The following is a 17,234-nucleotide window of genomic DNA, read 5'->3' on the forward strand; positions in this document are numbered from 1 at the left end:
CTCCTTTGTGCCCCCATTGTGTCCTCCTCCTTTTGAGTTTCGTATTGGCAGGTGTTCACAAGTCAGAACCTCCCTGCATTTAGGCTGCTTTTACAGTTAGACGTTACAGGCGCACGTTAGTGCAGCCTGTAACGCAGCCCACCGCACAGTAATGAAAAGTCAATGGGCTGTTCACTGTGCCCACGTTGCATTACATTGTAACGCAGCATGTCAAGTTAAAGTGCTGCGTGCTGTACGTTATAAGCGGCTAAGCTGCGTTAGACTGTTTGCACATGCTCAGTAGTGTTGGAGGAGGAGGTCTCCCCTCCTCCTCCTCGGCCAGCCACATGGCTAATTAATATTCACTGCACGGTGTGACTTCCTGGAGCGGCCGCTCTGTGCGGTGATTGGCTGGCAGGACCACGTGATGACGCATGCGTCCAAGAGTACGCATCACGGCATCACGGACGCCAGATTGAGCTGCACAACGCGGCTCAGTCTGACGTCCACATCCAACACCACCAGGCGTTGCGTTAGGGGCACGTTATGCGACCATAATGTCCCCTAAAACGCAACGTCCTGGTGGGGAAGTAGCCTTACACTATAAGATGCAGTGACTTTTTTCCCCACTTTTGGGGGAGAAAAAGTGAGTCTTCTAGTCCACAAAATACAGTATATTGCATCCCACGCTTATTATTTATTTATTTTATTTCTCTAGATTCTAGATTTTCAACACATGGTACTCTTGCCTCAACTGTGTATTCATTACAAATACAGTAAATATGAGTCAAGCAGTATCTGAGAAAATCCAATATACAACCATGAGTGGCGCTGGATTAGTTCACAGTATCAAACTTGTTTATTAAAAATGAATTCAAACCAATAAAGGACCATATGTATCCACATTAAAAACGGAATCATGTAATAAATTTCACATCACTATCTTTGCAGCTATGCAGTGATTATATAAAACTGTAATGTAGTTTCAGATCACTGCATTTGCTGTTACGCAATGATTATAAAAATCTGTAATGCTGTTATCACCTACTTATCCTCACTCACATACAACATGCATACAGGGACCACCTGATTCCCTACCCTCCAATCTTTAAGTGGTAATAACTATTTCTAGCCATTGTTAAATCAACTTCCGGGTTAGTTACTCGGTGGGAAACAACTTTTACCACAGGGACGCCCGTTCGATCTGAAGGGCGCCCCTGTGGTAAAAGTTGTTTCCCACCAACAAATTTACAATCTGCAATCCCATCGTGGCTACACAGGCTGGAATAGCACGCAGCGGTTTCTGGAAAGCAGGAAGAACCACAGGGACGCCTGTGGGAAGTGACGTCACAGTTGACCAAGTAACTAACCCAGAAGTTGCGCTCCATGAAAAGGCTTGTTGATACGCAGCGCGGGGCCTGCGGGGAAAGGCAGATTAGAGGCAATCCTGCCCAGCCACAAGTAAGTCTCAGCAGGGTAAGAGAGGAAACATTACTTACTCAACAACTCGCCGGGAACTGTAAGTGACCTAAGCGTTTTAGCGCTTCAAACAGCAGATGATGAGCCGTAAGGGAATTATTACTTTAATCTGTATTTTTCCACTGAGACCGAGAAATAACTAAGGGGAGTGTCTTGACTCTTGAATACATATCTGATTTAACAACGGCTAGGAATAGTTATTACAACTTAAAGATTGGAGTGTAGGGAATCAGGTGGTCCCTGTATGCATGTTGTATGTGAGTGAGGAAGAGATTCAAGATTCAAGATCTTTATTGTCATTGTGTAATGCAACAAAATTACTTTTCATGACAACCCCAAAAGTAGGTGATAACAGCATTACGGATTTTTATAATCTTTGCGTAACAGCAAATGCAGTGATCTGAAATCACATTACAGTTTTATATAAATTGGTTTGCGTAACTGTTTGACCCGAGCAGCGCCCTTTCAACTCCCCCTTTAGCTAGGGTCATTGTTTTCCTACTCACAGTTGTATGCCGTCGGTCGTCCCTCCTCCCGCCCTCCATAGCAACAGAATGTGTCGCTAGCCTTTAGGTTAGTGATGCACACCTCCCAACTTTCTGAGATAAGAAAGAGGGACACCTTCAAACACACCCAAGAGGGACACCTTCAGACATGCCCTGCCACACCCCTAAAAAGGCATACCACAAAGAATCCATAAGAAAAAGATGTGGTTTTATAATTCATACCACACTGGTCTTTTCTATCGTCATTAGGTTCCCTTGATATTAACATTTTGAAATACATTAGTTTAAAGAAATGCATGAATTTAAAGGATGGGAGTAAAGTTAAGCATCAATTAAACACCTTTTTAAGTAGAAAAATACATATATTCACATAGATCTTTACATCAGTCATGAAAAAGGGACACATGAGCAAGATGGACAGATGTCCCTCCAGAAAGATGTCCCTCCAAAACAGGGACAGTTGAGAGCTATGGTGATGTGACTGTACAGAACTCGGCCATTAGGGATTGAATCCAGATCTCTGCAGACTACAAAGTGTGTGTGTGTTTGTGTGTGTCTCATGACTATGTACTATGTAAAGTGCTGCTGAAGATGACGGTGCTATACAAATGCATACAGACCGGTTAAATGGTCCCCTCAAAAACTGGCCTTTCAACAGGAACATAAGATAATGACTTAGATCAATCAAATACAAGCCCTGGCGCCACGTGGGATACGATATATCACAGCAGCATACATATGAGTACTGTCCCAATACAACCTCCTCGGATCACAAACCACAATCCAACGCACTGGTGATTCTACCAAATACAATGCAAGGATCTTACACTTTACTCGGGGTCTCCCTTAGTGTTGCTCTTGCGGTATTCAAAGATTGTAGTATATATATATATATATATATATATATACATATATATATATATATATATATATACATATATATATATATATATAGAGAGAGAGAGAGAGAGAGAGAGAGAGAGAGAGCAGGGGGACTCCTTTTAGTAGTAGAATCAGTGCAAATAATTATTTAATAGATCCAATAAAAGGATACAGCACCCCTGACGATGGCAATCGCTGAAACCGGTTGGATTGAAAGGGACACTTTTGTTGGAAGATCCTAAGTGAGCATTGAAAGGTGTACCACAGGAGTGTGAAACTCTAGAAACTCTATATGCCAGTGGGTCCTAAGAGCCAAAGAGCAAGAGCAACACCAAGGGGAGATCCCGAGTAAAGTGGATGATCCTCGTAAAAGCGCTGCAAAAGATGTCGTCATTTTATAAATACACTATAATAATATTAGTAATATTGAAAATGTTGGGTAATTCTGATCTGGCTCTCAGGCTGATGTTTTACCTTCAATCATTTCAATTGCACACCTGCAGCATTCATGACACTTAAAGTGAATGGGAACCGCATTTAAAAAAATGAGACAGATACTTACCCAAGAAGAGGGAAGGCTCTGGGTCCTATAGAGCCTTCCCGCTCCTCTCCTGGTCCCCTCGTTCCAGTGCTGGCTCGCCCCGGTAGCAGTATTTGACTAATTTAGTCAAATACTGCTTTACCTGGCCGAAAGGAGGCTTCAGAAGTGTTCAGGGAGCCCAAGTGCTCCTGAAGAAGGGCGGCCCTGTACTGCGCCTGCACAAGCACGCTCTCTTGCACGCTCACGCCTGTGCAGTATGGAGCCGCACGTCTTCGGGAGGACACGGCTCCCGAAGACTTCCAAATACCCTTTTGGTGGGGGATTGAAACGGGGGGGAGCCTCTTCTTAGGTAAGTATTTGCTTCATTTTTTTTTTAAATGCGGTTCCCATTCACTTTAAGAAGGCTAATTAATTTTTTTCTAGATGAGAGACTCATTGTTATAGTGAAAAGGGAATAACAAGGCAACTGTCATTTATTAAAAAGGGAATTGAGCCAGAAGCCTCTAAGTACAGATGGCAGCATCCGTCCCTCTCACATCAGGATTCCTTTACTTGGGATTGTTGCCGGTCTCTAAACATACAGTTCTGTGCAACTGGAACTACGCATCATCACATCAACAAATCTCTGTGATCTTTGGCGTTGGAATAAAACTAAAAGTTAAAGTACAGATGTGAAAGCCAAGATAACATCCAGAAACAGTGCCCATGAGAGATATTAGCTGTGGTTTTCAAACAAGATCCGTCTGCAGCATTTGCAGAGCTTTTCCTGTATGTCTGTATGGCAGCAGATGGCAGATTCCTTTCTTTCTACAAACATCGGACGTCATAAATCAAGTCAGACAAGAATACAGTCATAGCAAGATTACCTAGAGGCAAAGCTAAGAGCGTTATAACTGCAAGGAATCGATGTCTCATATTTCCCATCTGTTTCGTTGGCCTAATCAACCGCACTCTTCTTCATGCTGCTTCCACTTCCTGGTTTGACGTCCAGGTTTTACGTCCAGTTACGTTCATTATCACGTAGTGAAGGAGGGGCGTAGTAAAGGAGGGGATCTGCACTTTACTTAAAGGGGAGAAAAGAAAAAGCAATAATTATCAAATCTTAGTGTAACTCCACTTTTTGTAAAAAATCTCATAATTCATCTACTAAAGCTATACAAAATATTTTCTGATAAATAACTACTGTAATTTACTTTTGCATTTTAAAGTCCTAGTTTGGATACAATTTTTTGTATGCCTTTAGCGCAACAATCAATTAAATTAATTTTGCATAAACATTTGTAAGATAAATAAAGAAATGTGTTTTTTGCAAATAACAATGCAAGATTAGCTGACACACCAATTTATACATCCTCCATGACCTACAGCTGCCTGGTAACACCAGGTGACCTGAAACACTCCTTTTGTCACATGGGCATGGAGATGGAGAGGGATTGTTCTGTCAGCTACAGCCATGCTTCCCTGCTGATTCTAGAACAACAAGGTTCTTATTATTGCCAGTAATTTCTCAGGGACTTAAATGAACACGAGGTGAAAATAAACTGATGAGGTAAACAATTTTTATCCTTCTACTCCTAAAAATAACTTTTTTAGATATCCCATGGTTTTATTTTATATTTAAAGTGAATGGGAACCGCATTTAAAAAAATGAGACAGATACTTACCCAAGGAGAGGGAAGGCTCTGGGTCCTATAGAGCCTACCCGCTCCTCTCCTGGTCCCCTCGTTCCAGTGCTGGCTCGCCCGGTAGCAGTATTTGACTAATTTAGTCAAATACTGCTTTGCCCGGCCGAAGAAGCCTTCAGAAGTCTTCAGGGAGCCCGAGTGCTCCTGAAGAAGGGCCGCCCTGTACTGCACCTGCGCAAGCACACTCTCTTGCACGCCCTCGCCTGTGCAGTATGGAGTTGCACGTCTTCGGGAGGACACGGCTCCCGAAGACTTCCAAATACCCTTTTGGTGGGGGATTGAAACGGGGGGGGGGGGAGCCAGCACAGGATAGAGGGCACCGAGAGAGGAGACGTAAGGCTCTATATGACCCAGAGCCTTCCCTCTCCTTAGGTAAGTATTTGCTTCACTTTTTTTTAAATGCGGTTCCCATTCACTTTAAACATTTACAAAGCAGATTTATGTTTTATATATAGAAACAACTCAGAGAAAAGGAACAACATCAAATAGGAAACATACTAAATATATATAAATGGCTCAAAAAAGTACCGTACATATATACTGTATATATATCTGTTTCATGCACATGCCAACATAACTAATAGTAAAGGAAAAATAAATGACAATTGGCTCATGGCTCAATGTTTTATAGTCTCTTATTTTAACTTATTAAGCATACCAAAGTTAAAATACATGAACTATTGACCTTTTCTATCTCTCCACAATCTTCATAAGTTGTATTCTGCCATGAAAACTTTTATGGCTGTAATTTGCTTATTAGTGAGGGTTACTACTTTCTAGACAAGGTACTGACAGAAACTGTCACATGTATTGTAGAAAGTGAACAGAGGCACCAAAAGGATAAAATATGCTAAAAAATGTTAAAAATGTTTGGGAGGCAGCGGTGGAGTTTAAACTTGGAGTATGTGAATAAATGTTTCTTGCTAATAAACATTTAAAAATAAATTTAGCATATGTTATCCTTTTGGCGCCTCTGTTCACTTTCTACAATACCAGTGTCCACCCCGAGGTGGAGGGGTGTCTATACCCTTATTTCCTGATCTACAGAGAGCGACATCTTAGTCCTGAGCAGGGACGGGCTTAATCTCCCCGCCTGCATTTACAGTGGTTGCCTGTGCGGTAACCCTGACTTGTGAGTATATCTACTTACATTATATTATTTCACCCTATTCCAATACATACTACACCATATTGGGCTCTCAGTTTCACTTTTTTTCTACAGAAACTGTCACATGCATGCCTGAAAATGTAGGGCCTGTTTCCATTCGGAGCTGTGGCCATTTGTGATTTGGCCACGGCTCCCCTTGTGCTGTAAAGATGCAGCCTGAATTGGTAAGCTGTGCCATGTGGCTGTGCGCTGCAGAACTCTGCAGCATGCCATCCATTGAAAAGACAGGCAGCATTTTCCCGACCCTCTCGCCAGCAAGTAAATGCTGCAGATTCATGCTGAATTTGGCTCTAGTAGTGGAAGCAAGCCCTAACTCTTTCAGACAGCAAAATAAAATGGGAAAAACAACCTGGTTATTAATGTTTTGCACTGTACATACACATTTATCTCATCATGTCACACGTCGCCACGGGTACACTTTAACATGAGGTAAAATCTTTCCAATGGGGCCATGGAGCAGAGTAAAAACCAATACAGTGCTTTACTCCATCCCATCCAGAAACAAAATAAATGTTGGTTTTAAAGTACAGTCTGTGATTTTTTTCAAATAAACTATAGCCTCTTTTACTTCAACCTGATCTGGTCTGCGGATCCTCCTTTTTTGTTCATTCATCTTGTATGGCTTGGCTTACCTGATCCTGCACCGACTGGTATGAGGCCTGGGGGTATAGAGCGTTTATGAACTCTTTTTTGTTGCCGTTTTAAAGTACACCTGTAAAGGTGGCCACTAACAATACAATTTAGTGAGCGATAGTTTATGAACGATTACTCATATAAACAATCAAAAACTAGCGTTTTGGACCACTAACGGACAAAAATCTCCTAACCAATCTGATCAGATTAATGAAATTGATTCGATTTTCAGATGAATCCTGTCAATCATCCAAATCTCCATATGGGATCAATAACGCATAAAGAATCGAACCACATCATTATTTGTTGAAGGCGGTTTGTGTTTATGTAACAGGGCAGTCCTATCATTATCCAACGACCTCTTATAGGCCCAGTCAAGAGTATTTTGCTTTATACCCCTGTGACCTAAAGCACTGTCTAAGATCTGCAGCATCACTGGCAAAAAGGTCAAGCTCTAAGATGTTGTGGTGGGTCCTCAGATACTGGCCTGTAGGGATCCCTTCGATAGTGTGTGAGGGGTGAAAACTATTGCAGCAAGTTATTTGGGTGCAGGCTCACTGCCACACAGCGCCTGACCTTAGTGCCGCCATATACATAATGTTATTACGTCTATAGTGGCGCAGTGAGTTTTAAAGTGTAATTTGGGTGCCAGAGGGGGAATAAACACTGCCTAGAATTTCAATGGCAGCAGGGTGAGCTGTCATTTGGTTCACCCAGCACCCAACTGTCCAGGCAGCGAGTACATACATATTCGAAAAACTATCTGCCCTCAGTAGGGCATTAGTAGAGGTACATTTTCTGCATAAACCAGTGGAGATCTTTCCTTCCTGGTCTACACTGATACATAAATCCAAAAATGAAATACAGTACAAACGAAAGTATTAGCAATTACACCTATATAGACTTGGATGCCCAACCTATGGAGGTACACAGGAATAGGGGAATAGCATTCTCTGGAATTGTCACAATAAAATGTAGTATGGTGCTGATATGCAAAGCTGCACTGAGTAGAAGGAGAGAAAATATTGATCATAATAACTCAGTAAGCTGGTTCAATTATATCCTACAGATGGTTTAACAGATGTGGACTATCAAAAATGTCTGTGAGGGCTGCTGCACACCAAGAGCAATTCTGGGCGATTTTTCTAACGCTAGTGCTTTGAAAAGCACTTGGCTAATGTATTTGTATGGCATGGATCACACCAGAGTGATGTGATTTTTTTTCCCTAACCCAAACACGGGTCCTGCAGCATTTCTGAGGTGATTCAGCGTCAATGTTAAGTATAGGAAAGTGGAAAATTGCGCTAAAACGCACTACAACAGTGATTTCAATTTGATCTATATTTCTAGTATCAATTTGATCTATATTTTTGGGAGATTGTGGATATGCTATTATTATTAGTGTGCAATGATCGGGGGCTGAAATATGAAAATGTCATATCTTTTGAAGTTAAGCTTCTCACCAAAAATAAAACCCCAGGCTCTGAGCTCCGCCATCGGAGCAAGTTTGGATAAAAGAACCACAGCAATTTCAGCAGGCAGTCCTCCCTTGTGTAACATCATTTGATTATAGCCAGCCAAGAGGACCAGGTGGCTGGCCGCCATTTTCACTGAAGTTTTGAAACAAAGAATACCTCCAGTTTGCTTGAATTTTTCACAATGTACATATTTCTTCCAAAACTAAGTATTCATTTTCTTTTGTTTTTCCTTTTATTTTATCTGCGCTATTCTTTCTCTATAATTGTTACTTTTAATAATTTTCTGTTATATTAATTATTAATATTGCATTTATAATAAAACACTTTAAAGTCATTTTCTTCAGCTACATACCGGCTCTAAGCACCGCAGAAAAAATCCTAGCCTTTCTGAAGATTCGCTACCTTGAAGTATTATATTGTTTAGCCAGAGCAGAATGTTTTAACAATTTTCATTCGCAGGTTTAGAATAGTCAGAGCAAGTTCCTCTGTCTTTCACAGAGGTGGTGGCAGTCCTGTACCTAAAGTATTGTGTATTAAAGTGTTTCTGTCGCTCGCACGCTCCCTTCTAGCCTGTCTGCTGCCCAATTCCAGCAGTTTCAGTGTATCGGTTGCATCCACGATGTTGGACAGTCTGTAGGTTGAAATAGATTGGAAGGCATTGAGCGGTCTAGCTACTAGGGGGCGTGTGACAGACCCCATAGCGTACATACAAAAAGGGCACCTGGAAAAAAGGGCGCAGGATATAGCCGAAATTATACGTTTTTATGTAACAATATTTTTCGTTTATAGCTTTTAACCAAAAAATCAAGTGCGAACTATGTTGAATTAACATAAATGAAATGGCAAAATACCATCTATAAAAAAAAACGATATTGGAAATGAAACAGCAAAATACCATCTATAACAAAAAAACGATATTTACACTTGTATTAAGCAAAGTAATACAATTGTAGATATTACAGGTATTTTACTGCAACTATACCTAACTGTACTCTCACACAGATCTCTCCCTATCCCTAACCCCTTGACCCCCCCCCCCCCCTTTATGGAACTATATACATAATTTAATAAATTGTATATATTACAAATATTCTACTGTAACTATACCTAGTCCTACTCTCACACAGGACCCTCCCTGTACCTATCCCTAACCCCTAGACCTCCCTGGTGTGCCTAACCCTACCCCCCCCCCCCCCAGGTGGTGCCTAACCACCCCCCTGGTGGTCCCTAACCACTCCCCTGTTGGTGCCTAACCCTTCCCCTGGTGGTGCCTAACCCTAAAACCCCCCTGATGGTGCCTAACCCTAACCACCACCCCCAGTGGTGCCTAACCCTAACCACCCGGTGGTGCCTAACCACCACCACCCCCTCCTGGTGGTGCCTAACCCTATCCCTTCCCCTGGTGGTGCCTAACCCTAAAACCCACCTGGTGGTGCCTAACCCTAACTATCCACTTGGTGGTGCCTATACCTAACCATCCCCCTGGTGGTGCCTAACCCTAACCACCCCCTGATGGTGCCTAATCCTAACCATCCCGGGAGAACCCCACACAAGATTCACTATTATGGGCATACAACACAGACTAGCGTCCAAAGCTTACTAAATAATTGGGTATACTTAAGTAAAGCTCAAACGTGCTACTCTGTTAGGCTTCATCCACCATAGGCACAGCCAGTGGCAACAGCACAATAACAGTGAGACTATTATGATGATATCACAATATTGGATGTTGTTATATGCTAATTTTGTATCCTGTATTACTGAAGATGCATGTTACACATTTTATGTTATCTGTTCTGTTGAGTTTTTCTTTAATAAACTTAATTGTGAGAAAAAAATCCTAACCATCCCCACTGCACAATCACCCTTACACAAATAAACAATAATATATGTAATCTTAAAAGAGAATCTGTACTCTAAAATTCTTACAATAAAAAGCATACCATTCTATTCATTATGTTCTCCTGGGCCCCTCTGTGCTGTTTCTGCCTCTCCCTGCTGCCATCCTGGCTTGTAATTGCCATTTTTATCCAGTGTTTACAAACAAAAGACATAGCAAGTGATACGCTAAGAAGAGCTGAGTGTGTGAGTAATACAGAGTGTGCAGGGGGCCTGGAGAGGGTGTGTATAGCTTCTAGCCAATCACAAGCAGCACAGCACATTCCACACATTCCAGCCTCAGCCCGACAGAGCCGACAGAGGAGAGAAGATTAGATCATATAACAGAGATAATACAGCCACTGTGTAAATAGGAAAGGCTGCAGTTAGACAGAGCACATTAGAACAGGTATAGGAACTTATAGGATAGAAGAAATAAGGATGAAAATTTTGTTACAGAGTCTCTTTAAAATACTTCACTACAAATAACATGAATAGAATAATTTATATATTTTTAATAGAATAAATAGCCTTAAAATCATATACACATTAAAAATATAAATAGAAAAAGTTATATATGTATAATAGAATAAATAGCCTAATCACGTATGAATTAAAATCTTAAAATAACGGTAATATTAAAAGTGATACATTAGAAAGATAATAAATCTGAAAACTTTAATCGACGCATTATAATTCTGAACACAAGGTTAATACCAAAAGCAATGTATTTCTTATACAATAAGGTTGAAAACGATATGTAAGCATTATACGTATGAAAACTAATTTTAAAACCATAAAATAAGTGTAAAAGAAAATTCACTTGTTACACTCCTGAAAGCGAAATTTTAAAACGAAAAAGTAAGTAAAACCTCCTGAAACCGAAATTTAAAAATGAAAAAATAAGTAAAACCAAAAGTCAAAACGAATTTGTAAACGATATCTGTAATAAACTTTATTCTGTAAACGAAAACTTTTGTTAACAAGATCCCTGCAACAGCTATTTCTCGGGCGCCCTAATTTCCTGTCGGTGCCCAATAGCCGATATTTTGCATTGCAGCCTATGGCGGGAAACCCTTTTTGTCCATTAGCCATATGCGCCATGTGGGGGGGGGGGGGGCATTGCCAGGGGAGGTGGGAGTAGTGGGGAGAGAAGTTATTGGCGGGATTGCTTTTGTAAAAATGTTATGAACACCCTGGGACTCAAAGTAAAGACTGGAGATAACTTTGAGGGCTTTGTTTATTCACTATGTTAATAGTTACAGCTCTTTAATGACGTTAATGGTTTTTATCAAACATAAATGCCTGGGCGAGGGGAGGAAGCACTGCCTCGCTGAGAGGACTACGGCTTCTTAAACCCCGCATAGGTCAGTTCCTGCAAGATGGAACTCGATAAAGGCATTTGCCCTTCTATTAGGAATCCTCATGTTGTAGATGCTACTTTTGAATTTATGTTTGTATTATACTGTACTGTATATGCACAATTGATAAGACTACAGTGCCTGTTGGAGACCCTGAGATAGAAACCAACTTACTTTCTCCAATATGTGCAGGGCCAGATTTGCACTCTTTACCACCTTAGGCCACTGCCACCAGCCGCCCCCCCTTCAGTATAGGTAGCGAGATGAACCCTCCCCTCTTCCCTCTACTATAGGTAGCCTGATGACACCACCAGTATAGGTAGGCCAATGACTCCTCCCCTTTCCTTCCAGTATAGGTAACCAGATGACCCTTCCCCCCATCCCTCTAGTATACGTAGCCAGATGACTCCTCCCCCTTTCCCTCCAGTATAGGTAGCCAGATAATGCCCTTAATCCCTCCCCCCCCCCCTTCCTTTTCAGTATAGGTAGCCAGCTCGCCTTCACACTGCAGAAGCCATCTGTGTCACTCTTTTCTCCGCTCGACTTCAGTGCAGAAGCTTCCTCTTTCTTTCCGTCTCCAATGCTGCCCAAGTCCACAATGCAAACATGCACAGAGAGCAAGGTGGCTGCTGCACAGGCAGCTGGCAGCAGAGTACCGCAGTCAGACACTCGCCTGATCTCCCTGCATAGCAGCATTTGCAAGCTTGCAAATGCTGCACCAGTTTAGCCTGCTGCTTTGGTGCCCTTCCTCCTGTGGAGCCCTAGGCCATGGCCTAGGTGGCCTTAGCCTAAATCCGGCCCTGAATATGTGTAATAAAGGGCACTGGGTATCATTGCCAGATCTCAAACAACGACTTGGATATGAAGATACAACCTGTTGGGAATACTTCCAATTTAGACACAATGTGACAGGAGATCCGCCCCGCACAACTCAGACAGCCAAGCGACTTTGAAGACAGGAGAGGGACCTATGAGGAAAACACTTTCTAAAATGTACATGGTTTTGATTATGTAGTCTGTCCCCTCATTATCCTTTCTTAGTGGATGGGAAGATCCTTTTTGGCTCCTCAGAAGCTCAGAATGTGTATATTTGCAGATCATCTATTGCCACTAGAATACAGGAGGTGAATTACAAAATACTCATACAGTGGAATTACACTCCACATAAGCTACCCAAAATATACCCTGACAATAGTTTAACCACTTCCGGATTCTCGGAGCGTATATACACGCCCCTGAATCCTGAAGTGTATTCCATGGAAACGGCCGCTCGTATGAGCGGCCGTTCCATGTCAGCTCACGGAGGGTGTCTCCGTGAACACCCTGCGAGCCGATCGGCGGCTTGCAGGGTAAATGTAAACACACGGGGAAGATCTTCCCCGGTGTTTACATGTATACGGCGCTGCTGCGCAGCAGCGCCGTAGAGGAGATCGGTGATCCCCGGCCTCTGATTGGCCGGGGATCACCGGCATCTGATAGGCTAAAGCCTATCCCATCAGGCGCAGGACGGAAATCCGTCCTGCGCCGCTCACAGGGGGAGGGAGAGGGAGGGAAGGGGAATGAGGCCAGGAAGCGCTGCGGAGGGGGGCTTTGAAGAGCCCCCCCCCGCAAGCGCAAGCAGCCGGCGGCGATCAGACCCCCCCAGCAGGACATCCCCCTAGTGGGGAAAAAAGGGGGGAAGTCTGATCGGCCTGGCTGCTAGCTGATCGGTGCTGCGGGCTGGAGAGCCCACGCAGCACCGATCAGCACAAAATAGCGTGGTAGGGAAGTGGTTAAACTTACCTATCAAAAGGGGGCCATTATATAGACACAACTGTTTTGTACGTTGTCTTTCCTTATTGATCGATATCTATCAAGAGAGTATACTAATACAACCGTGTTAAGACCTTAGGAGTGTTTACCAACAATCCTACAAAGTTTGGTACATAGATACTACCTTTGTTTTTGATGTTTTACTTTGCTATATACGGTAAGTTGCTGTATTGTTTGATTTATTGTTGTTGCTTTGGTGCATATTTAATACCTTGTGACCCTGCATGGGCTTTCATAAGATTTTGATGTTTATATTTCTGTGACACCAATAAAAACTTTGAAATTAAAATATACCCCGACAAGACAGACACATACTGGAGATGCAACAGACAAGTAGGCACATTACTTCATATTCTATGCCCGGTCCTCACAGAATTCTGGAAACGGATTGAAAGGTTGATCAAATCTGTCACAGACAGAGAGGCACCATTCAAACCTGAGTTCTATCTGTTACACCTTACTTAGACTTATTAGTCTATGAAAACTTATACAAAGTTGACAGTGAATCATACTTAATGCCGCCGAATGCTTAGTGGTCAGGCATTGGAAGGATTTGACAACCCCGAGTGTGTGGGCTATTGTGTGTGAAAAACCTGTCACAGCAGCACACAGTCTGTATACACCCCTTTCCAAGGGCATAAGCCTTCAGACAGGAACATGTGAACTCAAACAGGATGCGAACGATAAGTATGACAGCATCCCGGTGGATAAATGAACCTCTGTACATTCCTTAAACACTCAAGGAGTTTGTTATAGCTTCTGATGATGACAATTTTTGCTTACCAGAGAAATAGCCAGCCCTGATACCTTAATACTGCACTACTGTGCACTACTCACTCTTACAGGTCCACAATGTTTATCAGCATTGAGGGAATGTGAACACCAGATGGAGCTATTCACACATAGAACACATACAGTACAGTGAAACCTTGGTTTCCGAGCCCAAAATTAGTTTTGGAAACATGCTTTAGAGCATTATTATAACAAAGTAAATTTCCCCATACAAATTATTATAGAAACTCAGATGATTTGTTCCACAATCCAAAACATTTATTGAAAAATATTTAATTGCACTGTATAAAGCAAAATGCTATAAGCTAAACATTTTTTTACCTGCAACTACCTTTGAAGAGAATTGTGGCTGGCAGAGACGAAGAATCAGAATCAGAATCATTTATTTCGCCAAGTACAACGGGGGTTGTACCAGGAATTATTTTTGGCACATACAGGGTCGGTGATGGTGCAGCAAAAACGCAAGCAATTTAGTAGTGAGTACACAGTGCATGGAACATAATACTTAGTTACATAGTTACGTAGTGGAAGGTCCCGAGGAGACATCCGGTGCTATTTGAGTGGAGCGCTACCTTCTCTGCAGCGCTCAACAGCTCTGCAGCTATTTGGATGCCCCCCAGAATTCCAGGAAAGAAGCGTAGAGAGAGATATAGAGAATAGAACTTACAGGTGGACCCAGGAGAAGGACTGGAGGGGGTAATCCGCTGCCGTATATGGCACTCAAACGCTTCTGCAGCGATACTTGAATCAGATGCCCCCCCAGTCCAACCCTGGGGAAGAGAGAGAGATGCGAGAGAAGATGCAAGAGAAAAGGAAGGAAGGAAGGAAGGTAAGGAGAGAGCAGAGAGAGAGGAGAGAGATAGTCCCTGGGCATTGCCGCAGCCGGCTAGTGGCCTGGTCAAAAAGTCCCAATGGCTGTCGGTGCAGCTGATGTACAGCAATGGAGCTGCAGGCACAGTGGTGGTGGAGTGCAGGACATCGGGTACCCTGTCGACCCTGTGGTGGGGAGGCTCTGGCAGCGGTGGAAGAGAGCATGGGTCCAATGGCTGCTGGGGCAGTGTGTTGCCGGTGTCAGTATCTGGTGGCCAAAGGGGGCAGCATGGCCAGTGACCCGATGGCTGATGCGGCCCTCAAACAGATCCAGGATCTGCCTTGCCCGGAGCAGTGGACCAGCTCCCATGTGCATTGGAGGGCTGGGACTGGGAGTAGCAGTGTGGCACTAGCTCTGGCCTCTCACTGGGACTCCATGGCTGAGGCTCCACGTGGCCTCGGACGGCTGAGTGCCGTGTGGGAGGCTCCATGTGGCTACAGCAGCTGGGAGCGGCAGAGCAGCTGTGTGGTCCTGTGTTGCCCTGCTGCCAGCGGCTCCTGATCGGCGGCTCCTGCAGCAGCTGTCACCTCCCTCCATGTGCCGTCCTCGTGGCTACAGAAGCTGGGAGCGGCAGAGAGGCTGTGTGGGTTGTTCTGCCTCCCTCCATCGCGGTGGCCGGAACAGCCATGGCCAGCGGGCCTAGCAGGCTGAAGGCAGCGGTGGAAACTGCCTCTGGAGTGGCCGGAGAGCCGCTCTCGCAGCGAGTAGCTCCTCCACGTGGGTGGCCGGGCAGGAAGCAGCGGCGAGTGGGTCAGCTGTAGGAGGCAGTACAGTGGAGCGGGGCCCGACCAGCTGCAGCCCGCAGGCAGAATCCGTCAAGGGGGCAGCATCCGCATCAACACGCATCTAAAGGATGAGGGTTATTGTGTAGGAAGACTTTTACTATAACAGAATCATTGCGATCTGTTGGCTCACTCAATTCTTCTTTGTGTGACTTTAACAAGGAACTAACCAACTAACTAACTATCTAATGGCAGCTGCTTTTGCCTTTTTTAAGAATTTCACAGAAATGTGATATTGAACTGTCACTACACTCGAATGACAGGATACGTGAGACCACCCTACAAAAGAAAAGCTTTGCTCACCTGAGGCTTCTTCCAGCCGTTAGAAGTCTCTCTGTCCAGCACTGAAGTTCTGCCTTGCTTCTGGCTACTGCAGTGGCGTATCTATAGGGGTACAGGTATGGCTAGTGCCATGGGCGCCATGCCTGCACTCCCTTCTCCCTGTGCTGCTCGCCGCTAAAATGTATTTATTCAGCCGCCACTCAAAACAGTCCCCCCTCCTTCTCTCCATGCTGTGCACAGCTAAAATGCATGTATTGAGCCGCTGCTCAATACAGTTCCACCTCTCCCCTCCTTCTCCCCCATGCTGCTTATGCGAAAATACTAACCTAAGATTAGCGGTAACCAAGAGACTGGAGATTGGCGCATAGTAGCCGCGCGATGGACTTCAAATGCAGGAAGTGGCATCATCGGTCACTCCTGCATTTGAAGTTTTGAGGTCAGTGTTTTAGCAGTGTGCAGCACTGGGGAGCAAAAGCCAGTCTACACAAAAGTGCGCCCTCTACGTATCTCTCCAGCGGCTGCTGGAGAGATACGCAAAGAGCGCACTTCTCTTATGTCAGACTGGCCGCGACTGACAGAAGTGACGGGACCTGATATCGAAGCTGCAGTAAAGTGCTGTGTGGTGCAATCAAAGATTGCACTATGGGCTCGATTCACAAAGCCGTGATAAGCTTAATAGTAAAGGTTTGCGCACATTAACTTTCCCATTCCCATGCTAACATATGGGTTAGCGCGTTAACAGGGAAAGTTAATGTGTAGAGTATAGTACAATCTCATAAATATAAAACACATGCAAGACAAAACACATAGGGCTTGATTCACTAACCGCCACTAAGCCGGTTAGTGAGCCTTATCACTTTGTGGGCACAAACCAGGGCGCTAGGTGGTTTTCGCCCACACATTACTCTCAGCTCCGCTCACTGCGCGCAGCACGGTGCTCCTGTATTAGTGCGCGGTGCGAGGATAACGTCGCACCTGCTACCCCTTAAAACGTCGATAATGGTGCATCGGTGCCCCCGAAGCGGCGCATAGGGGTACCCGATGTGCCGTTATCTTCACACCGGGTGCGACGTTTAAGGGGCAGCGGGTGCAACGTTATCGTCGC

At 44.0% G+C, this 17,234-nt stretch overlaps 1 protein-coding gene across 3 annotated transcripts in view; it reads right to left on the reverse strand.

The window, feature by feature from the left end:
- Positions 1-17,234, reverse strand: part of LOC137532559 (T-lymphocyte surface antigen Ly-9-like) — a 128,206-nt gene that overhangs the window by 97,604 nt on the left and 13,368 nt on the right. For all 3 annotated transcript variants that reach the window (XM_068253191.1, XM_068253192.1, XM_068253190.1), the window contains exon 2: positions 4,254-4,450. In XM_068253191.1, coding sequence (XP_068109292.1) covers positions 4,254-4,311 — 58 coding nt within the window. In that variant the 5' untranslated portion in view covers positions 4,312-4,450. The remainder of the gene's footprint in view (positions 1-4,253; positions 4,451-17,234) is intronic.

This window comes from Hyperolius riggenbachi, chromosome 9, assembly GCF_040937935.1.
Source record: "Hyperolius riggenbachi isolate aHypRig1 chromosome 9, aHypRig1.pri, whole genome shotgun sequence".
In the NCBI taxonomy this organism is placed as follows: Eukaryota; Metazoa; Chordata; class Amphibia; order Anura; family Hyperoliidae; genus Hyperolius; species Hyperolius riggenbachi.